General features: G+C 50.4%; 1 protein-coding gene across 5 annotated transcripts in view; it reads right to left on the bottom strand.

The window, feature by feature from the left end:
• Positions 1-9,985: 9,985 nt before the first annotated feature.
• The window catches only part of PRPSAP1 (phosphoribosyl pyrophosphate synthetase associated protein 1), a 28,462-nt gene continuing 15,330 nt past the window's right edge, over positions 9,986-23,117 (bottom strand). For all 5 annotated transcript variants that reach the window (XM_066565554.1, XM_066565556.1, XM_066565555.1 and 2 more), the window contains 6 exons: positions 22,941-23,056; positions 22,195-22,250; positions 21,570-21,715; positions 15,577-15,647; positions 14,766-14,912; positions 9,986-14,182 (listed from right to left, as the gene is read on the bottom strand). In XM_066565554.1, the coding sequence (XP_066421651.1) occupies positions 14,024-14,182; positions 14,766-14,912; positions 15,577-15,647; positions 21,570-21,715; positions 22,195-22,250; positions 22,941-23,056 (695 nt within the window). In that variant the 3' untranslated portion in view covers positions 9,986-14,023. The remainder of the gene's footprint in view (positions 14,183-14,765; positions 14,913-15,576; positions 15,648-21,569; positions 21,716-22,194; positions 22,251-22,940; positions 23,057-23,117) is intronic.

Genomic DNA, 23,117 nt, shown 5'->3' with positions numbered 1-23,117 from the left:
CCTGGGATCCTGGGTGGCCTCGGACTGACTGCACCCTCTGGACTGGGACATGGCTGCCAGGGGCCCTTGGATGCGTTTCTGAGGTGGTGCCATCTGAACTCTTTGTCTGAGCACGGGGAGGAGCCTGAGCAAGCAGAGCAGTGTTTCAGCCCCAGCTCTTGTCCCCAGAACTCCACCCCTCTTCCCTCAAGGAAGCCCCTGTGCCACTGAGAGCTTGGTCTTAAACCAGACCTTGGTCTAAGGGCAGCAAGATGGGGGTGCAGACCCCAAAGGAGGGGGAGCACCCACGGGGTTGGGAAGAGCCTTTACCTTGGAGATGCCCATCTTGGTCTCTTCTTCCTTGATCTCTCCTGTGCTGGTCATCTCAGGGGGACTGTCCAGGGAGCTGGGAAGAGCAGCTACCTCAGAGATGTCTATCTCCATCTCTTCCTTCTTGATCTGTTCCATGTCCTTCTGGTCCATGTCATCCTGTCCCATGTCATCCTGTCCCATGTCAGTCCCTCCTCTGTCACTCCATCTCACACTCTTCCCCACGCCCCTCTGTCCCATGTCACTCTGTCCTGCATCGCTCCGTTGCACACTTCGCCTCATGTCCTTCTGTCCCATGTCCTTCTGTCCCATGTCATCCTGTCCCACGTCCATCCGTCCTCTGATGCTCCATTGCAGCCCCCTTCCCATGTCCTTCTGTTCCGTGTCACTCTGCCCTGTGTCCCCCCATTGCACATTTCGCCTCATGTCCTTCTGTGCCACGCCCCTCCGTGCCATGGCAGCCCGTGCCCTGCTCTGTGCCGTGTCACTCTGTGCTGTGTCACTTTCCCCAATGGAGAGCACGTCACTGCTGGCAGCCTCGTCCTTCTCTTTGCCCTCTGTCTTGCCACTGGGGCTGGCAGGCTGGCTCTCCCCACGCTTCGGTGTCTTGGGCCTTTCCACGAGGGGAACTGGAAGGAGAAACCAGAGGGAGCTGCCCAGGGTGAGGGGAGGCAGGGGGAGCATGGCTGGGGGCCAGGCCAGCAGTCTGCAGCCCCCCTATGCCCTCCCCCTCTCTGGCTCCCCCCCAGCTGTGCCCAGAGGTACTTTCATTGCCGATGACAATCAGCTCTAGGTCATCCTCCGAGTCTGGGAGCTGCTGGCCAGACTTCTTGTCTCGGGAGCTGGGTCCGCCCAGCAGCATTTCCTTCATGGCAGACTGGGAAGGACAGGATGGGCTGGCTACCACACTGGGCTGCCTTCAGGATCCCCAAGCCAGCCTCCCAACCCAGCTCTTCCTGGGGAAACTGAGGCACAGATCCCCCTGGATGCTCAGCATCAGCCTCCCAGCCTTGGTTCCCTTTCAGTGTCTCCTCTTGGAGACATCAAAGAAATCATTGCCTTCTCCACTTCAAGCCAACTAGGACTAATAATAGTTACAATTGGACTAAACCTCCCCAAACTAGCCTTCCTTCACATCTCAACCCATGCATTCTTCAAACCCATGCTCTTCCTATGCTCAGGCTCCATCATTCACAGCCTAAATGGTGAACGAGATATCCGAAAAATAGGAGGACTCCAAAACAACCCCAGCAGCCTCAGCCTTTCCCCAGGACAGAGCTGCCCCAGTCCCCAGAGCATCTTTGTGGCCCTCCACAGGACCCGCTCCAGGAGCTCCGTGTCTCCCATCCCGAGGAGCCCAGAACTGGACACTGCTCCAGGGGAGGCCTGGCCAGGGCTGAGCAGAGGGGCAGCATCACACCCTGACCTGCTGGAAATGCTCTCCTAACGCACCCTGGGACCAGTGCCCTCCTCGTGCCCAGTGCTGCTCATGGACAGCTCCTTGGCCACCAGGAGCCCCAGCTCCTTCCCCACAGAGCTGCTTCTCCAGCTGCTCAGTCCCGGCCTGCGCCAGTGCCTGGGGCTGTTCCTCCGCAGGTGAAGGACCCTGCACTTGCCTGTGCTGAACTTTAAAATGTTCCTCCCCAGCCAGTTTAGCCTTTGGGCACCTCCATGACCCTTTGGGCACCTCCATGACCATGGTTTTCACAGCCATCCCAGAGGATCAGCAAACACCTGACTGATGCCATCTAATACAACAGCAAGGCATTCTTGCCTCCAGCAATGGGACTCAGTATCCCTGCCTTGCCCTGTGACATCCCCCAGTCACAGCCACCACTCCAGAGAGCCCTGGAGGCTGGGAGCCATGGTCCTGCCTGATGCTGAGCAAGGAGGGGCTGTGGTGTGATGCCAACACAGCCTGGCCATACCCAGGGAGGTACCAGCTCTGGCTGTTTCTCCCACCACCCTGAACATGGCCCTTTTCTGAGCAGAAAACAAGCTGGGAGCACATGTTAGTGTTAGCCACTGAGGAGCTGCCCTGGCTCAGCCTATGCCAGGTCCTTCTTCTGGGGGGACGCACAGGGAAGAGGAGTCCTGAGCAACCTCGGCAGAGGTCTGGGGTGCAGAGGGCAGGAGGTGCAGAGGGCTGTGATCCCACTCCACCTGCCAGACCCTGACCTCCTCTTCCTCCTGCTTCTGCTTTCCTGCCCACCAGGACGTCCTCCAGCATGTCCCAGCACTCCATGTTTCTCACCCCCTCTGGGGCTGGGGAGAGCATCAGCCTCTTCTCCAGATTTTATTTTGGGAAGGAAGGCATCAGAGCCAGCTGTGTAACTGGGGGCAGGATGGATCCAGAGGAGTCCCCCCACCCCCCACCCCTGCTCCAGAACATCTGGGGACCATGTCCTGATGTGAGGGGACCCTGCCCTGGCTGTGCTCAAGGACATACCATGAGAGACTCCCACATCTGGTTACGGAGCTCATCCATCATGTTCTGGAATTGTTCCTGGAGCAGGGCAAGGACAGGGACAGGAATCAGAACACAGGAGCAGGATTCAAAAGGGACATTTGCAAATTAACTTGGACATCAGACAGAGGGATCCTGGACAGGGCTAGGCCAAGAGGCTGTGGCTGTACTGCCCAGGTGGACCTTTGTCTCCTCACCCTCCCTGGACCCAGGTTACTGTTTTTTGATGGCTGTTTACTTCACAAATGCCTCAGCAGCCCTGTCTGAGGGAGGAAGTGACCTCTACCACCAGCCTGACCTGCGGGCAGTGGTGCCCTTCTGTCCTCCCTGGAGCTGTGCTGGCAGATGGAAAGTGGGGGGCTCCAGGGGGGTTGGGATGAGCTCCAGGGGGGTTGGGATGAGCACCCACGTTCTGCTCTCAGGACACCCTTCCCTCTCATCCCTCCTGGTGCCCTTCACACTGGGAGCCTCCAGGGGCTGCAGGGCAGCACAGTGAGGGGCAGCTCAAGGGGGCACCAGTAGCAGCTCACCATGTTAAAATTCTGTAGCATATACTGCATGTCCTCTGCCATCTGTGACTGCTCCAGCTTCACCACACTGACCTCCTCACGGAGCTCCTGGCACAGAGCCCTGACCTAGGAGAGGGGGATGGTGGGGTGAGCCCAGGGCAGGGTCCCTGGGTGCTTTGCACCCACCACGGTCTGCACAGAGCCAGGGCCAGTTCAGGGCCTGCCCTGGGCAGTGCTTGGCCTTCAGCACATCCTCAGCAGCAGCTCCCCAGCAGCATGAGGGGGTTCAGAGAGGAGGAGGTGGCTTGGGGGGAGCACCTGGGGCTGGGAAGAGCCTCTACCTCAGCGATTTCTTTTTCATTGGCTTCCACTCTCTCCTTTAAGTCCTTAAGGAAAGCAAAAGGGCTTTCCTCAGCCCCCTCCAGGGGTTCCCCGTTCTCCTGGACAAGCAGATCCCGCAGGCCCAGGTGCAGAAGCAATGCATTCAGGAGGTTGTGCAGCTGCTCAAAGTCAACGGCTCCAGCTCTCGATGACCCGAGGGCAATTTCCAGCATCTGGCCCAGAGTGAACGTTGCCATTGCTGCTGGTCTGTCAAAAAGCACAGAACTGCCAGGAACAGGAGGAGCCTCTTGTGCTGTTGCTCCAGAGAGGAACAGGTAGGGTGGGAGGTGGTAGGAGGTGGTAGAAGGAGGAGAAGGAAGAGGAAGAGGGGCACAGCCAACAGGTTCCTTCCTCTTAGGTCTCCTCCTTGTTCCAGGGCCTGTGCCACTTGAGTCCCTCTTTGCAGTGTCCCCCGGCCCTGGCAAAGAGTGCCCATTGTTACACAGCAATGGCTCAGCCCTGTGTGGAATGTCCCCATTGTCCCCTGCTGCTGCTGATGTCCTGGTTCCAGCAACCAACAGGACCTGCAGGGACCATGTGTCACAACACCTCCAGCCTTTACCCTTTCAGCCCCAAAATGACTCCAAGGACAGCTCACATTGGGCAGGTGGTGTCACAGACATATGTTATGAAAAATCCTTTTGCTAGGATTTTTCTCCTGAGAAGCTGAGAGGCCTCAGAAATGAAATGTAAACAATGGTTATCTGCTGCTATGGAATGCACCAGGTGCATCTTTGATCGGTCTCATGTGGTTGTTTTTAATTAATGGCCAATCACAGTCCAGCTGTCTCAGACTCTCTGGTCAGTCACAAGATTTTATTATCATTCCTTTCTATTCCTTGCTAGCCTTCTGATGAAATCCTTTCTTCTATTATTTTAGTATAGTTTTAACATATCATTTTCTTTTAACATAATATATATCATAAAATAATAAATCAGCTTTCTGAAACGTGGAATCAAGATTCTCATGTCTTCCCTCATCCTGGGACCCCTGAGAACACCATCACACAGGTGGTGCCCCAGGAGCCACTCTCAGGGTGAGTTGAGCCTGCCCAGGAGAGCTGTGCCCTGTGGAGAGGGGATCCATGTTCTCACACAGCCTGGAACATTCCAGAACACTCCAGGAGGAGACCAGCCCCAGAGAGGAAGCACCTCCAGTCATTCATTTTTGAGGTCTCAAGAGAATGAGAGTTCCTCTTCTCCCTTAGATGTGGGAAGGGTGGAAAGCTGCTGCTGACTCCATCAATTCACAGATTTTCAGCACCTCACTCCAAAGCAAAGAGCCATACAAGTAGGGAAAAGCAGATAAACACAATCCTCCAGACAAGCCTAGGAAGTGAAGGACTCAAACACTGGGAAAAATCTTTGAACCAGAGCGATCCATCAGACAAATCCTTACAAAAACCATCAACTAGAAATTCCCTTTTAAAAATGCAGGTTTGACCACCAGGCAGTGGGATCACCGACATCTCCCTGCTCTGGAAAACTCAGGAGCTTTGAGCACAGGAGGGCTGGGTGAGCTCCTGGGGGGATCCTGGCTCCTGGGCCAGGCACTGCAGGGAGTTCTGGCATTTTCAGGGGAATTGTGGGGCTGAGCCTGGTTTCTCCACCACCACTCCAGCACACCCCACCCACTGGCTGGCTACACAATAAAGGAGGTTTCCTGGGGGAAATGGGCTATTTGCAGTTTCCCAGCTTGTATTAGACAATGGTGAATCCACAGAGGGAACCTCCCAAAACCTACTGATGTGGGAATTCCTTCAGGGGCATCCCCAGCAGCCCATCCCATGGCAATTGGGGCTGGTGGCAAGGCCAAAATGGGGCTGGGCGTGCTGTGGGAGCTGGGGGGTCTCCATGGGGTGAGCAGCTTTTGTCTTTGGGTTCTCAGGGGGTACTTGAGTTTCACTCCATGAGCCAGGGGCTTGAAGAAGGGGGACAGGCTGAGGGGCCCCAGGTCTGCCCTTGCTGCTGCATTTTTGCCCATCAACTTCTCACCCTTTGCCTGCTCTTCCCAGGAGGGCAGCAGGGGCCAGGCTGGCCCTGCCAAGCCCCCACTTTGACCATGGCTACCCCACAGGGCACAAGCCCAGAGCTGGGGATGGAGGCTTTGGGAGCACAGCTGTGCCCAGGAGCAGCAAGGGGACTCCAGGGACACAGCCTGGCTCCCTGGGGAGGTGGGAAGGGACACAGAGAGGACCAGTGACCCTTGGCAAGTGGGCAGGTGCTCTCTGGGGTCAGATGGAGACCTTGCATGGCAGTCCCAGCACCCCATGCTGTATTTAAAGGAGATGTACTGAACAACTTCCCTTCTGGAAACAGAACCAGTGGGAAGTTAATGGAATGCCAGTGTGGCAAAGGGATAAATGTGAAAGATTGAACACCTGAAGGAGTTGATGTAAACCTGAAAGAGATAATGCTCAAAGACTAGGCAGAAGAGAAAAGGAATGTTACCACAATAATGAGAGAAGGTTCAGTTGGAAAAGGGGGTTTTGGAGGCAGGATAGTGCTTTTCTGGAACCAAGTTCCTATCCTGGGAAACTATCTCAAAGAACAAGTTTGAGACAGCATTTCACTTGCATCTGGTGGGGGAGAGAAAATGAAACCACACAAACCCCCAACCCTGTTCTGAAAAGTTCAAGAATAACAAAATGAGGCTGTGCAAGGACCAGTGTCTATAAATTCCACAGTGAACAAGAGCTGGGGGGCACCCACCATCCCAAGGGATCAAACCAAGGACAGTGCTGGAACCTGGGCTGGTGATACAAGTTCTTCCTCTGTCTCTGTTTTCCTTCCTTTCCCCCTTCCTTGCTCCCTCTCCTTAGAAGTTTAAATTGTGGCTGCCATGGGCTGTTAAGAAATTGCTGTTTGTAGTTCAGGGAAATGTAACTCATGAGCTGTTCATCGGGGTAGTTGTGTAATCCATGGGCATTTCATCGGGGAAGTTGAATTTGTGGGCTGCTCAAAAAAGTTGCCACATGTTGTTCAGAGAATTTTAATCCACACACTGTTGAAATAATCTGTGGGCTGTTCCTTGGTTTAATCCACAGGTTGTCCAGGGAAATTTAATCCACAGGCTGTTCAGGAGTGTTTAAATTGTTGCCACCACAATCTGGACAACCTATCACAAGGTTTAAATCCTTGCTGCCAAAAAACTCCAACTTTCTAATTGACTGTTTGGTGCTGTTTTGCCTTAATACAGCCCCAGGGCATCCTGAAGGTCCAGGACCACCCTCTAATGGCACATGCTGCCAGAGCCAGGTCATGACCTGCCCTCCTGGCAGGGCACAGGGGGGTCCTGGGTGCTCACCAAGCAAGGACTGAGGTGTGAGGGCTGGTTGGGATGGCAGCTGTGGGAGCCTGAGCCCCCCACCTCCCATGCCTGTGTGTCCTGCACAGCCACGAGCAGCTGCTCCTCCAGAGGGGCTCCATCCTGGAGCTGCCACTCCTGGTGCCTCCCTGAATGACAGAAACCTGCTGCCATTGGGAGGACATCACCAGCACCCCCACAGCTCCATCACTGGCTAAATGGGTCTGATGCCAGGGCATCACACAGCTCCTGGCTGTGACAGCCAGAGGGAATTGGGCCAGAGCTGTCCCCAAAGCCATCGCTGTCCCCATGGCACTCAGCTGAGTCCCAGCCACACTGATGGACAGAGGGTCTGTGCTGCTGGGGCACCCATGGGATGGGGCTGTGGGTGCTGGGGGATCCTGGATGGACACCCCAGGGAGTAGGACATGGGCTTGCCTTGGCTGAATTTCAAAAGGTTCCTCCCCAGCCAAGGGTTTTGGGTACCCACGTGCACCAAGGAGCGGCTGTGGTGGGATAGAGGGGCTGTGATGGGATGGAGGGGCTGTGGTGGGATCCCAATGCACCAAGGAGGGGCTGTGGTGGGATGGAGGGGCTGTGGTGGGATCCCAATGCACCAAGGAGGGGCTGTGGTGGGATGGAGGGGCTGTGGTGGGATCCCAATGCACCAAGGAGGGGCTGTGGTGGGATGGAGGGGCTGTGGTGGGATGGAGGGGCTGTGGTGGGATCCAGGGCAGCCTGGCCCAGGCAGTCACCAGCTCCTGCTGTTTCTCCCATCACCCTGAGCACAGCCCTTTTCTGAGCAGAAAACAGAGAGCACACTGGAGCTGCCCTGGCTCTGCCTGTGCCAGGCTGTGCCTCCTGGTGGGATGTGCAGGGAACAGGAGCAGAGGTCTTGGGGCACACAGGAGGTACTGGGGGCTGCAGTCCCGCTTCATGGGCAGACCTTGGCCTCCTCTTCCTCCTCCTGCTTTGCTGCCCATGAGGAAATCCTGCAGCATGTCCCAGCACACCATGCTGCCACCTCCTCTGGGGTTGGAGAGAGCCTGGCAGGAGTGTAGGGAGCTCCAGGTGGGTTGGGATGAGCTCCCACATTCCACTCCTGGAATTCCACACCCCTCCCACACTTCCTTCTGGTGCCCTTCACAGTGGGAGCCTCCAAGGGCTGCAGGGCAGCAGAGCAGAGCAGTGAGGGGCAGCTCCAGAGGGGCAGCTCAGCAAGTGAAGGGACTCCTGGATGCTCCAGATGTTCTCTGCCATGTGCTCTGCCTTCCAGTCCTTGATCTCCTTGTGCATCTCCTGGCACAGAGCCCTGACCTAGGAGAGGGGGATGGCAGGGTGAACCCCAGGGCAGGATAAACCCCAGGGCAGGGTGAACCCCAGGGCAGGATGAGCCCCTGGGCAGGGTGAACCCCAGGGCAGGATGAGCCCAGAGCAGGATAAACCCCAGGGCAGGGTGAGCCCCAGGGCAGGATAAACCCCAGGGCAGGGTGAACCCCAGGGCAGGATAAACCCCAGGGCAGGGTGAACCCCAGGGCAGGATGAGCCCAGAGCAGGATAAACCCCAGGGCAGGGTGAACCCCAAGGGCAGGATGAGCCCCTGGGCAGGGTGAACCCCAGGGCAGGATAAACCCCAGGGCAGGGTGAGCCCCAAGGGCAGGATAAACCCCAGGGCAGGATGAGCCCCTGGGCAGGGTGAACCCCAGAGCAGGATCAACCCCAGGGCAGGGTGAGCCGAAGGGCAGGGTGAGCCCCAGGGCAGGGTGAGCCCCAGGGCAGGGTGAACCCCAGGGCAGGGTGAGCCCCAGGGCAGGGTGAACCCCTGGGCAGGATGAGCCCCTGGGCAGGGTGAGCCGAAGGGCAGGGTGAACCCCTGGGCAGGGTGAACCCCAGGGCAGGGTGAGCCGAAGGGCAGGGTGAACCCCTGGGCAGGATGAGCCCCTGGGCAGGGTGAGCCCCAGGGCAGGGTGAACCCCAGGGCAGGATGAGCCCCAGGGCAGGGTGAACCCCAGGGCAGGGTGAGCCCCAGGGCAGGGTGAGCCCCAGGGCAGGGTGAACCCCAGGGCAGGATGAGCCCCTGGGCAGGGTGAACCCCAGGGCAGGGTGAGCCCCAGGGCAGGGTGAACCCCTGGGCAGGATAAACCCCAAGGGCAGGGTGAGCCCCAGGGCAGGATAAACCCCAAGGGCAGGGTCCCTAGGCCTGGGTCCCTTGTCCCCACCATGGTCTGCACAGAGCCAGGGGCAGTGCAGGGCCTGGCCAGGCTGGCACAGGGCACTGGGGCAGGGCTTGGCCTTCAGCACATCCTCAGCAGCCAAGAAGGGGAAGCAACTCCCCAAAAGCACGAGGGATGCAGACCCCAAAGGAGGGGGTGGCTCAGGGGGAGCACCCAGAGGGGCTGGGAAGAGCTTCTGCCTTGGTGATGTCTCTTTCAATGGCTTCCACTTTCTTCCTTATCTTCTCCATGTCGGAGGGGCTGGGAACCACAGGGGCCTCTCACAATTCCCTGCAGTGGTTCCCTGCTCTCCTGGGCAGGCAGATCCCATCCCATCCCACCGGGGAGGTGGTGACAGGAGATAGAGCAAGGTGGGCACAGCCAGCAGACTCCTTCCTCTTCACTCTCCTCCTCATTCTGGAGCCTGCATGTCCTCCCTGCCAACTGCTGCATCCGAGCTCAGTGCTGGACACAATTCACTGCAGCAGCAACTGTAAGGGAAAGCTAAGGAGGTACCCTGACCACTGAAATGTAAAGGTAATCAGGATAATGCAAACAAATTTTAATGAGAATTTCAACCTTGGTGGCATCTAGTTAACTTCACTTCTGACCCTATGTCACAGACATCTTTTATGAAAAATCCTTTCGTTAGGATCTTTCCTCCTGAGAAGCTGAGAGGCCTCAGAATTGAAATGTAAGCAATAATTATCTGCTGCTGTGGAATGCACCAGGTGCATCTGGGATTGGTCTCATGTGGTTGTTTTTAATTAATGGTCAATCACAGTCAGCTGTCTCGGACTCTCTGGTCAGTCACAAGATTTTATTATCATTCCTTTCTATTCCTTGCTAGCCTTCTGATGAAATCCTTTCTTCTATTCTTCAGTATAGTTTTAACATATCATTTTCTTTTAACATAATATATATCATAAAATAATAAATCAGCCTTCTGAAATGGAGTCAAGATTCTCATCTCTTCTCTCATCGTGGGACCCCTGTGAACACCACCACAACCCTACCAACAGTAAAGCCACAGCTTTTGCTTTAACAATACACATTGCTTTGGTAAACCCCATTTACCCAACCACTGCACTGGGGTTAAATCACCATGGAATTATTTCCAACACAACACAGAGCACGGGCCAACAAAATGGGAACAAATGGCAAGCTGTCACTGTTGATGTGTGTGTTGTTCAGGAACAACAGGGATTTATTTGTGAAAGTAACACCAATGCTAATGCCCAAGACATTGGTCTTGGCACTGAACAAAATGTTTGTCATTTTGGAATACATCCTGCTGAAATCCTGCTTGTAACTGTACTTATATACATTGGGAAGAGTAAGAACTATTGGTGATTCCATAGAGACCACACCACTATAGAAATAAGCCATCACTCAAATATTTGGGTTTGTAGTTTTCTCCAAAATTAGAGGATGTGACCTCAACTATTCAGTTCTGTCACAACCCATGGATTGCTACAATCTACCTACACATCCCAGCAAGATTTCCTGCTCACCCCCACTGGAATGAAGCTTGCACTGATGGAAACATTACTGCAGCACAAAGAGCTGTGTTCACTGGTGGAAGGTGTCTGAAGCAATGGACACAGAGCTCACCATTATTCATCAAATACAGAATAGATAAATCAAGTGATGAGAAATGGAGAACATCACTGGTGGGACTGTGTTTGGGTGGTCACCCACTGTAACAGGAATTCCAGATCTAACACTGCATCCTGTTATAATTTTGCTGATTTCTGTCATTTTATGCTTAATGTACTGTAGTATTTTATATGCTGAAGTGTTTATATTAGCTGGACAGGTAGCACTGTCCCACAGATGTCCTTGCATACATAATATTGTTCTCTCACATTCAACAGTCTCAAAAATCACGGTATTTAGCTAACCTGATCAAAAATTTCTCACAATTTTTAAGTTGGACATAATAAATCCCTGTTTATAGGCACAGAGGCAAGAGGTGACCACATGGCCACTCTGTGGAGCAAGAGAAGTTGTTTTTAGTCACAGGGTGGATTGTGGTGGTGCCTTCCCCCAGCTCTTGAGCTGCACTATGATCTCAGAAATGCTTGCTAGGCCTTGGCCTTGAGAACAGCACCTGGGCTGAGCAACTCTCAATGTTATCAGAAACACTGTCTGCTCCCAGGAACTTGTGCTGTCTAACAAACTCCTGATTCTTAACAAACAGCCTTGGAAAACTATTTTTCTTGCCTGAACAACAACCCAAGCAGAACAACATTTTTGTTATCGAGCTTTCAAAGAAAGCTGCTGACCTGAATTGTGCCCAGGATGGAGAGGAATTATGACCATTCCTTGAGGCTCAACTCTGCCTGTTGAGAAGATGCAAAGATATCTGATGCATTTCCAGGAGCTCGAGGGGAATTCTTCAGAGGATCCTTGTACAGGCTCCTTCAGGTCTGTGTGTGAGTGGGAATGCACTATAGCAAATACACTGTGGACATTGCTCTCCTAGATTCTTAAGTATTTTAGATTTTAAAGTAAATGCTATATGAAATTGTTAAATTGTTTAACTTCAGCATAAGCTATGCAGCTTATGCATATATATATATATAACAGCTTATGCAGTTCAATGCTGTTAAACCTTTGGGCCAAAACTGTTGGTCAAGTCTGGGGTTCAGTTTTGCAAGGGGGTCTATTCTGAACCTTGTGACTCAGCCTGTGTTTCCTTTTTATCCTTCCCCTTCCCCCTTCCCCAGTCTCAATGTAGATTTTTGGATTGATTTTGGGATTAGATTGATTTCTTTTAGATTTTAGTTTGCTTTTACCATGTAGTAAATAGTAGAGTGAACCTTGCAAACAACTTTGAGGAACTTTCACTTCTATACTAAACCTGCTTTTGCTGATACCTCAGCTGGTGATTCTTTAAGCAACCATAAAACATTCACTCATGACAAAGGCCCAGGGCACACAGGCACAACCCTCTGCTCAGTGGTGCTATGATTCCACGAGTTCTACCCAAATACAGCCCAGCAAAAGCAAGCCTGAATGGGGCAAGAATCCTCAATGAGCCCCAACCTTGCTCCTGGCAGGTCTGACAAGCACTTTGAAGGGGAGAGAACAGCAATACTGCTCCCACTTTTAACACTGCCATTCAGGATGAAGAACATTGTGCAGCAGTGGCTCAGAAGAAAGGGGGCACAGCCACCTCCAAGGACTCCACAGCTCCAGATGATCTGTTCAATACTTGCAGTGCAGCATTATTACCCCTCCAGGCCAAGGAGCCAGGCTGTGGTCACAGAGTACAGCTGAGATTTGTTTGTGGTACTTTGAAAATGCAGGAAAGCCCATCAACAGTTTGATATCTCATCCAGTTCTGCACATCCCTCATGGAATTTGGCATGGAGGTTTAATCCATGCTGGATACTGAAGGTGGTCCAAGCACTCCATGCCAAGGTCCATTTATTTCCCTGGTATTCAAGGTTTGTCCTGCCTGGTGACTGCTTGCACCTTGGCACATTTTATATGTTGGAGTGGAATAGAAGGGGATAGAATAAAGATAACCAAAATTGAACAACTAAACAGTTCCTGTGCTGTTGAAGCAACTGCTTCCAGCAGCTTTTATTTGTTCCTCACATCAGCAGACTAGTGGTGTAGGTTTTTTCTGGAGTGTGGTTGTCTCATCAAGGGGAAAAATCAGTTTGGGAGTTTATCCTTATACCATCCTGGAGACAAAGCCTTCCACATGCATCTTGTGCTGCTTCCTCAAGTGTCCCCTCCACCCAAAAATTAGTATCACTCAAGAAAGGAGTGATCAGCCAGTCCTACTTCCCTGTGGAAGAAGGCTGCAAGCTGCCAAGTGAGCCTTGTTACAGCAACAGCCCCACTGAATAGACACAGCAGCTCCTCAGAGGGCACAGGATTCATAGGAAGCACCAAAGCTGAAAAATCTTACACTTTTTATTGCAGGTTCAGTGTTAGTGTTTTGGAAAGCACAGCTGCATTAGAAGCAGATATTGTTCCAACTTCCCTTCCCCATAAGACTGCCACAAACTCAGCCCCAGGCAACTCCAAAAATCGTGCCTGGTTTTGCAGTGCAGACGAGTGTCCCAGAGAGGAGCAAGACCCTCACGTGAATCGTCACTGAAGAGCAATAATGATCCAAAGCTCGCCAAATGAAAAGGCCAACACATTATCTAGCATTCCCTGCTCTGCTGGGACACACACATGAGCCTGTTCCCAGCTCCCTGACCCAGGGATGGGAGCAGCCCTGCCAATGGGTTGCCCTAAGCTGTCCTTTGGGATGTTCCGCTAACTGAGTTTTGATGAAAGTCCCTGCTCTGCTGTGCAGGAGAGGAGAGGCCACTGAGCTGGCACAGAGCTGCTGTTGGCTCAGCTCTGCCAGCAGCACAGCCTGAACATTCCCTTCTGTGCTCTGGGGTGAGACACAGGCAGAAACAACCCCAAAGGCTGCTCTTGCTGCCCACACAGCAATGAGCGGTCCCTGTTCCCTTCTCACAAGCTGACAGCTACTTCTGTTTAGCTTTTCTTTCTGCCCCTACAGGGCAAGAGAAAACACACTAAAAAAAAAATCATTAAAGGAACTTAAAAATTCAACACCATCTCATTTCTCCATCTCTCTCAATTAAGGTGTAATTCCCCCCACTGCCAGTGGCCCCTTCTATTGACTTGTAAAGTGCTGGTCAGGTTGATTTTTTTTCTATTAGATCTCACGGCTCAAGACCCTGAAAACCTCGACACTCCTACAAAAATAAACAGCTGTGTTATGCCTATGTTTTATGGTATTGCCTTTCCATGCAGATTTCCTTCTCTTGTGGAATCCAGGACAGGGGCAGGCTCAGGTCTAGTCATCGACGGTGATGTTGCGGAAGAGATAAGCCATGGACTCGCCGTTGTGGATGCGCCTGATGGCCTCTGAGAGGATCAAACTGATATCCACAGTCTTTATCTTGGGGCACTGCAGCTTCTGCACCTCGTGAGGAACAGTGTTGGTCACCACCACCTATGGAGGGCCAGAAAGGAAAGGAAGTTGTGCTGCAGGAATGTTCACCCTCCCTGAGCAGCCACCCTGAGGGGTGTGTACTGCTGTTCCACAGTTCAGGGAGAGAACTCCCTGCATTTTAGGAAAAAAGATTAAAATAAATGGTCTCCCCTCTTACAATCTGTTGAGGGGACCAGCATAACCAGCACTCTCCAACAGGCTGATGGGTCCACTCAGATCACAATATCTATTATTAAGTTTGAAATCCTGTCCTCCTCATGTACCAGCAGCCTCTGATCAGCTGGGGGAGAGGGGCTCACAGTGAGATGGCAGCCACACAGCCCCAGCTGCAGGGAGGGAAATGTCCAGGCAGGGATGACTAATATTTCTGTTAGGGAGAAAATACACTAGGGAAGCAGATCTGATCTGAGCAAGTATTAATCACACAGACTTTTATTTTTTTGTGTGTTCCAGTGAAGAATCAGCTAACTGAAAGCACCTGATTAAATGAGTAATTCCAGACATGAGCTATGTGCCTTGGGAAGGACATCAATTTGTGAGTGTTGGTGCCACCCCCACTCTGCAGCCTGGAGAGCAGACTCACCTCATCAATGGAGGATTCCTCTATGAGACGAGGGGCATCTGCTGACAGGAGCCCATGAGTGGCCATCACAAAAATCTTGTAGGCTCCACGCTCTTTCAGGATCTCTGCAGCAGCTACAAAGCTTTCCACGTCATCAATGATGTCATCCTGAGCAGAAACAGAAATAACATCAAAACCAGCAGTTTTCAAAGCCTGCAGGGCAGGAGTGGATCTGCAGGCTACTGCAGCTTTGGCCATGCACAGAGATGAAAAATAGAATCCCTGTCTACTCCAGCTGCTGCTGAGGACAGCCACGTGCATGACTAATCTGTGAATGCTATTTCCCTGGTTTAATGACCCTTTTGCTAGTGTGGAGAACAAATGTGTCTTGGAAACAAATCAGTCCTTGCACATGCACTCACAGTTTATCATCAGCAAGGAGTATTTTTCCATGGGGCAGGAGCTGCATGTTGATTACTTACACTGCAGCATGGCATAGCAAGTAAGAGAGGCTTGGCAAGTTTTTTGTTTGGGGTTTTTTAGCACTTCAGGAGTTTTCTCTGTGTGCCCTGGATTTATTCATTACTTGCAGACATCTGACACTTAGAATCAAGGCAGCAAGGACATTTTAGGGCTTAAAGAGCTGAAGTGCAAATGGTTTTCAAGAGAAAGTTGAAATAACCAAAGCCACCAGCACTACTGGAGAAAAGAGTGTCTAAAAACCACGTTCCCACTCCTATACCAGGCATCCCTCTGACCCTCAGGGATGGAACAGCTGAAGCAAAGATGCTGTGAGGAAGCCACCCCCCACCTGTTCCCCTCACACTCATACCACAATGATGGCAATCCTTCCTCCAACGTCTCCAACCACAGTTATTGGCGGTTTCTCCTTGGCCATCATCACTAAAGAAGAAGGGAAAAAAAAGAGTCCAGGTGACTCAGGCTTGAGTCAAACCCCCCCCAGTTCCACCAGACAAGAGGCTGAACCATTAAACACCTTACACTGATGCAGACACAGATGTGCTTTACATGACCCTGACACCCACCTAAGTGAGAAACTCTCATTTAACCATCATTTTTCTCCTCAAATGAACAGCACTGCTGCATAAAGAGGAAATTCTGTTTCTGTGGGGATTTTGTACTGACCTCAGAAACAGAAAGCAATTCCAACTCTCTAACAGACCCCTGTGCAAGGAGAGTTACAAAGCAACACCTGGTTTATGGGCAATATCAGTGACCTTCTCTGTGCTCCAGCACAGGACTTGAAAAAGGGTCCATTCCATGACTGGGAACAACAAATGGGTTTTTCCAAGCAGCACCTCTCAAAGTGCAGGTGCTTTACAAGGTGCAACTTTTCACCTCTTGGACTCAGTAAATCATCTGTAGGACCAGAGACTTGCACTGCAGCTCATTTGCTTTCTCACATCACCAAACACAGAGGGGTCTTTGAGAGGGTGTAAGAACCTTAATACCACCTGCTCAGGCAAAGAAAGCTTAAGGAAGTTTGCAGAAGCAATTTTGCTGATTATTTTTTAAGTGGATTAATGGAAAGAGTAGGACAAAATCCAGTTGAAACTCAGTTCAATAAGCTCAGTGCAACCAGCAATTGGATCAAAGCAGACACTGACAAGCTGTGCTACCTGGCACACAGTGAAGAGATGTACTGGGAAATAAGGTTCCATTCCCTCCTGACACTACTTTTGCACTGACAGGGTCCATGCAAAACCACACCCTGTTAAAATTCCAGCAGCATCATGAAAGTACCAGAGATCTGAACTGAGGTGCACTGAGAGTGTCCAGATGTAACACAGCCTTCAGACTTACACCAAACAGCAACCAACCTCCAGCACAGGCCAGGGCCTTGCTGTCCATCTGCCAAACCTCTCACTTGCCATGGGGGGCTGGTACAAAAACCTCCAGCACGGACAGGACACTGTGGTGGGCACTCGTGTGTCAGTAGGTGACAATCTGGGCTGATCTAACCACTGAAGCCAAGAGGCACCTCCAGCATTTTGTAACACTTACCTGGCCCACCTCCACACCCCACAGCCCTATTTTATGCTCTCCACAGTGAGTGGAAAGTGTCCTACCAAGGCACTTGGTGCCCCTCCTTTTGTAAGCTCAGGTCTTGCCAGGATTCTGGCCACAGAGGCTTCTCAAGTGCCTCAAGGAGTTCAGACAAAGCAAGATTTTTCTCTTTTAGGGTAATCCACTTCAATGTAGTACCTGAGCAGCAGGAGAACACAAGCCATTGCCCAGCAAAAAGCCTGTCTAAATATTGATCTCTGCTCTCCTCACCAAAAAAGTCTTACATCAAACTCCCCATCCTGCACAGCAGGATGATCCAGTACCATTCCCATATCTCATCAGTGCCTGGGAATGCTTAGAGTGCAAGCACACCTGGGTGAATGACTCACACTGAGGCATATAATGAAAGCAATTATAAGCACCACAACTTTGAAGATTCTTGTGTAGAGCTGTTCTTCACATCCATGACCTACTCCACAGGCTGGTTTTCCATAAACCTACCAAAACTGTACAAAAGGTGTCCAGTAAGTCTGTTTTGCCTGAAGTCCCCATCACTCATTGCCAGGTTTTGCAGTTAAAGTCACAGCTACCTTGGACTGAAGAGTTAATCAACAGCTCTTCATGGCACAGATTCCTCAGCCTCCCTTGCATGGTTATTTCTGAGTCTCCTACCAAATGCAAAGTCTTGTCTAAATCCTGAAGGAAAAATATTCTTATGAGAAGGAAGATTATTTATAATAAATGAAGATTAAGCACCACCAAAGATAAGCAGATCATAAATTCCAGTTACAGGCACTACTGACCTGCTCAGATTAGTTATGAGTTTACTATCTAGTCTGGACAGTAATAGAGCTCCTGGTGGGAGCTGTGAAGTATCAAAAGGATTCACCTGGCTGCCATCCCAGCCTCTGTGTGTATCCAGTGATGAGTGCCATCTCTGTTTACAGCAGCCAGGTCAGGGGAAACTTTTCTACACAAAATGTGAACAGGCCTGGGGAGCTGAAATTCAGCACTGTTTTACTCACAGAGATATGGAGTTTCAGCAAATCAGTATCCTTCTACTCCATGAAGGAAGCAGACACATTCCTTGCTATGCTTAAAGGCTAACATGGCAACCAGCAACATTAGCAGTGCTTTGCATCTCTGTCTGTTTTTTAAAAGCTGTATTTCAATTTTGGTTTATTTTTAAAGAATGGTAGGCAACGTGTCGACCTACCCGGATCTTAAAGAGATGTTCTCCCTTTTCCTTGTTCAATTTTCTCTGCAAAAAAAAGAAAAAAAAAATTGCAAGCCAAGGATCTACCCACAACCACATCAAATCTCAACTGCTCCAAGGTGATGAGAGTCTACACAAGGGTTAGTGCAGCCAGCTTCTTCCTCAGAATCTTTGAACATATCAAGATGTGCAAGTCAGAACTGCTACGAGGAGGTGCCTTGAAAAATGATTCAAATAATAAAAGAATATTTTCCTCCCAGACACAAACCCTCTATGTTTGTAGACAGAAGAGAACAGAAATAAGCCATGCTGGTACTTTTGCATGGTGTAACCCCTTGGATCATGTACAAGTTTGGTTTAAAGAGTTGCTGACTTTTTCTGGAGAGTAAGAAAAGATGCTTGTGGTATCTGTAGCTTCTGAGGGGGAAAAATAAAAGAGAAAAAACTAGACCAACCACCATTTCTTTATAAAACAAGAATATCAAAGAACACTTTCATTTAGATGTGCATAACATACACCAAAGTACCACATGTTAAAGGCAGGATCACTGGCACTAAGAAAGAACATTCCCAGGTGTAAACATGTTGCTTTAATTAAGTGGTCAAAAACAGGTTAAGAAATACTAAAATAAATTCTGTTTGGAGCTGACAGTGCAAATTAAAGTGACAATCACCAAGAAATATAATGCTGCATTTACAATAGAGCCTGGGAGCAAAAGGCTGCTCAAGAATGAACTGTTTTGTGTAGAGATAACCTTGGAAGGACAGAAAACACCTCTGTGCCCAGCCTAAACACAGGCAAGATGGGGGCAGGGAAGTAGGAACAGAGCCATGGTCAGTGCAGTTTCTCCCCCAAACTCCCTTTGTGGCAGTTTGCTGGGCTCTGGGATTCAAGCAGACCATTAGCTCTCTGTACAAAGCACTGAATTCCAAAGCCACTGAAATGATTTAACAGATGGTGCTCCACTCTTTTTCTCCAGGAAACAGGCAAAGAGTCCCCGTGCATTTGTTAAGGCACAGCCCTGAGCCAGCTGCAAGCCCAGAGACACAAAAGCACACAATCAAAGGGAATAACCTTGGAGTGCCATCCTGTCTCCAAGGCTCTGATTTCAGGGGCTGCACTGCTGTGGGCTCTTGCTGCTGCTCTAGTGAAGCATTTTAAGTGCAATTAGAAGCACCTCTGGCATTTTTCTGTTGTGGCTCCCTACGAATCAGAATATCACATCAGGCCACACTCAGAGGACAATAACTAAGCCATTACACTGCCTAGCACTCATTAATTAGAGGCACATGATCCCTGCTAGAACAGGGGGAGAAGGTGCATGCCAGGACACAGGAGCCCAGCCAGTTCAGCAGGAAGCCCATGGAGAATGGCACAGAGCACAAGGCATGGCTGTGGGGCTCTGGGGCTGCTCCCCAACACAGGTTTCACCTCTCTCCTGCCTCTAACACAACTGCCTGGAGCTTCAGTTGCCAAGTCTGGGATGCTCCACACTGATCTGATTGTAGCCTAGGGTGGGATGCTCCACAAGAAGTCTCAGTCACTCCCTAGGAACATCCCCAAGCTCCTTCCTGCCAGGCCCAGGTTCAGTTGCTAAGCCAGGCAGACTCACAGACCACTTTTGTTTTGACAGTTGTAGGGTTTGGGGACAGTTTTGGTGTAAGGAATATCCAGTTCTGAGCAGCAGCACATGTCTGACCTTTCACAACCAACCACACAGCTGAACCCTGCTACACTCTGCCCTCAAAGCTTTCAGCACCAGGAAGGGAGAGCTGAATGAGGGTTTGGAATCATGTGACATTTGAGGTGGGAAGATACTTTTCAAATGACTGAATTGGCCAGAAATGAGGCACAGCAGAGAGGGTCAGCACACTCACAGCATTGCCATCCCAGCTGCACTTTCACCTCTGCCTGGCAGAGACTGTGACACAACCAGAATGCACAGACTGCTTTTAGATAGGGATAACCTCAATTCTGCACCTCCAGAACCCAGCTCACTCAAAATCAGGCATCTCTCACGTTAGAAAACTGCAGAGAAAAGAAATTTCTACTGAGAGTTTGGGACAAGTCTGCCTCACAATCCACCCCATGACAGAGCTGCCAAGCCACAGCTCAACTGTTTTACACTGTGCCTTAGGCATGCTGGGATGTAAGGTCATTGGTCAAGTGCTGAGTCTGTGCAGCAGGAGATAAAATAAGAAAGTGGTGATACACAGCAAATTAGTCTGTGTTTGGATAGCTGAGGACTGAAAACAATTTTCCATTGGATTCATAATTAAACTGGACAAGGGCACATTTCTGTATCAACAACCATTTACAGGGTTCTCCAGCAGCACAACCTTCCACAGCTGAGCTTCTCTGAAGTGACATGGCTGGAAATAAAATTACAATCACATCAATGCCTCCATAGCAGACAAATGTCAGCTACTGACATTCTGGAGGACAGCATCCTCCAGAATAGGAGAGGAGGGAGAAAGTGAAGAATAACCATGCAAATTCCTGCTTTCTTGGACAGGCATGAAAAAAAATCACCTTGTCAGAAGCAGAACAATAAAGCCCCAAACTTCATTGCCAAGCCCCACCTGCCCCTCAAGGCCCAAGAGGAGTTTCACCAGCATCAAAAGCACTGTTTAACTGATTGTATTGCAGTGATACACAGCTGGAGTGATGTAAAATGCCTGCAGTCCTACTTGCCTCCCCTCCACAAGATGCCCACTGACTGGTTGGATGTTCTCCCTAAATTTCCAAAGATTAGATGATTATCAGTAGCCCAAACCACTGTTGGTGTTGCCACACACAGCAGCACACAGCCTTTCCCACGGGCACTTCTCAGCCACCTTCCTGCTCCCAATTCCTGTCCTGCCACCACCTGCCTAGAAAGCTGAAATCCTCCCAAAAGGGAGCTGGATTTTGATTGTAGTGTTGTTATTGCAGGAACACAAGCAATCCTGAGGATGGCATTTCCCAGAACACAAGTTTCCTCTTTTTCTTTTGCTCTCAGCTCCCAAATCAATGCCAAGAGCTCCAGAAGCACGTCAACAATGCTCTTGGAGAACCTATTCACCCCAGCCACATAAAGCTCAAAACCTTGTCAAAACAGACATTGGAATATGATCATCTGGCTGCCAAGGTGAAGAAGATTTCCAGCAGTAACAATGGCTGCAGAGAAGGGAAGACAAAGACCAGCCCTCCCCTCCCCAATGGAGCCAACAGCCTGTCTCAGTGGTTGTTATCTCATTACTTACACTTTTACATCCCCCTTGTTTCATCAGCTCAATGAATTCTGTTGCTGAACACTGTAAAAGCACCACCTTTATCAGAGGTTTGTCAGTCTAACACTGTGGAGCAGGCACAGCCATGGAGAAAATACTGATGCTCTGCATGGCTAGAAGGAATTAAATAAAAACCTTCCCCTGTGACTTCTCCCACAACTCACTGATATCAACCTTTCTTTGAAAGAAATCCCACTGGTCTAACTGCCTTTAGGTTGGTTACACCCACACAGATAAACCAACAGAAATTTCCCACCAAACTTTCCTTTTTTTTCCCCCAAAAGGTAAGCAGAGAAGCTTGATCTTACATGGCAGCTCCAGGCCAGGATGCACAGTTGCGTTTTTGAGCATGGGAGGGGAGTGCCGCCCGTCATCCATGTCCTGCTCCGTGCACTGAGCCTCCCCATGGATCACAGCCAGCCCCAGGCGCAGCCTCTCGGCGTAGGACTGAGCCCTGCAAGACAAAACCAGCCCCTCATGGGCCTGCTGGGCTGAGGCAGCTTCACAGCCCACCACAGCAAGTTCTCTGCCACTACAGCAAGCAGAGGCTGCACCTCTGTGGCTGTTTCTCTGCAAGAAACCTCACTGGATGTGACTCTTAATTTCTCATTAATATCCCAAAGCCCACTCTACCCCTTGGCTCCACCACAGGCTCTCCTGTGTTCCTCCACATTGGAAATGCTTTCTGAGATGCTCAGGCACTGCTCAAACTCCAGCAGCAATGTGAACCATTTCAGAGTTTATGCCCATAGGGGTGGGAATCCAAAGTTCAGCTGTCTATCTGCACCACATCCATCCCATTTCCAGCCACAAAAGAATTATGACCAGATTCTCAATCCATCTCCCACCCTCCCATACTTTCCCTGGTATATCTTCCACCAGCTCAGGTATTTTCCAAGTAACTTTTAACCAGCTAGCAAAGCATTCATTTACCTTTTAGCAGCACCAGGAGATTTGGCTACAATAACTGCGTTTCTGTAATCTGGAATCTGGATGTGATAAAAAGTTAATTAATTAAAAAAAATCTTCTTCCTAGGGAGTAACTGGTTTCATACATGGCTGAATAATTTCACCCATCCTCCTCCCCAGAACCAAATCTTCACTCTGTGACAAGAAACTAGAGAGGCAACTGCACTTGCTTCCAATTTGTGTGCTCTGCAAAGGTGGGACTGTTCACTATGTTTAACCCTCCCCATATGGGGAAGCCTTGCTCTCACCATGTGGGAATAAATCATCATCTTTTGCACATGGAGAACAAAACCTCTGTGCCCTGCTCCCAGCCCTGCTGTGCTCAGCACTCCTACACTCAGCCCAAGACAAAGTCTATCAATAATTCAGAGCAGGCAGAAATCCAGCACAGCACAAAGGGAGAAGGGGAGCAGTTTAACAGGATTTCAGAGATTAGAGGCAGAGGCACAAGTAGCATCTCTCAAATGGCACTAACTCCACAGAGAGCAAGCTCCTCTCCTGCTTGTGCTGCAGTTCAGTTTCTATCCAGTCAGAGAAGTGTAACATCTTTCCATGACACATGCAATAGGTACCCCCTGAGAAAGAATTCATTAACAGAAGGATTGACCTAGACTGACACCAGCTCCTCTACTTAAGCAGAGGCCCTGTGCTGCCATCACATTAAAATGAGTTCAGACAAGTTCATATACACAGAACTAGAGTAACCTCACTTCTTCCTGTATATACTGAAGCAGGAAAGGGGATGCTCTCAGGTTGTCTACTGGAAAACTGAAGAAGCCTTGGATTTCCTTTTGATGAAGGTCCATAGTGATAATGTGTGTTAAACCTAAGGGGGGAAAAAAGACAACAATTTATTGAAAAATATTCCCACGTGGCTGGAGTTCCTT

The sequence above is a fragment of the Molothrus aeneus genome, chromosome 25, assembly GCF_037042795.1.
Source record: "Molothrus aeneus isolate 106 chromosome 25, BPBGC_Maene_1.0, whole genome shotgun sequence".
Lineage (NCBI taxonomy): Eukaryota > Metazoa > Chordata > Aves > Passeriformes > Icteridae > Molothrus > Molothrus aeneus.
The sequence above is the reverse complement of the archived record's forward strand: the minus strand, read 5'-3'. Positions and strand labels throughout refer to the sequence as shown.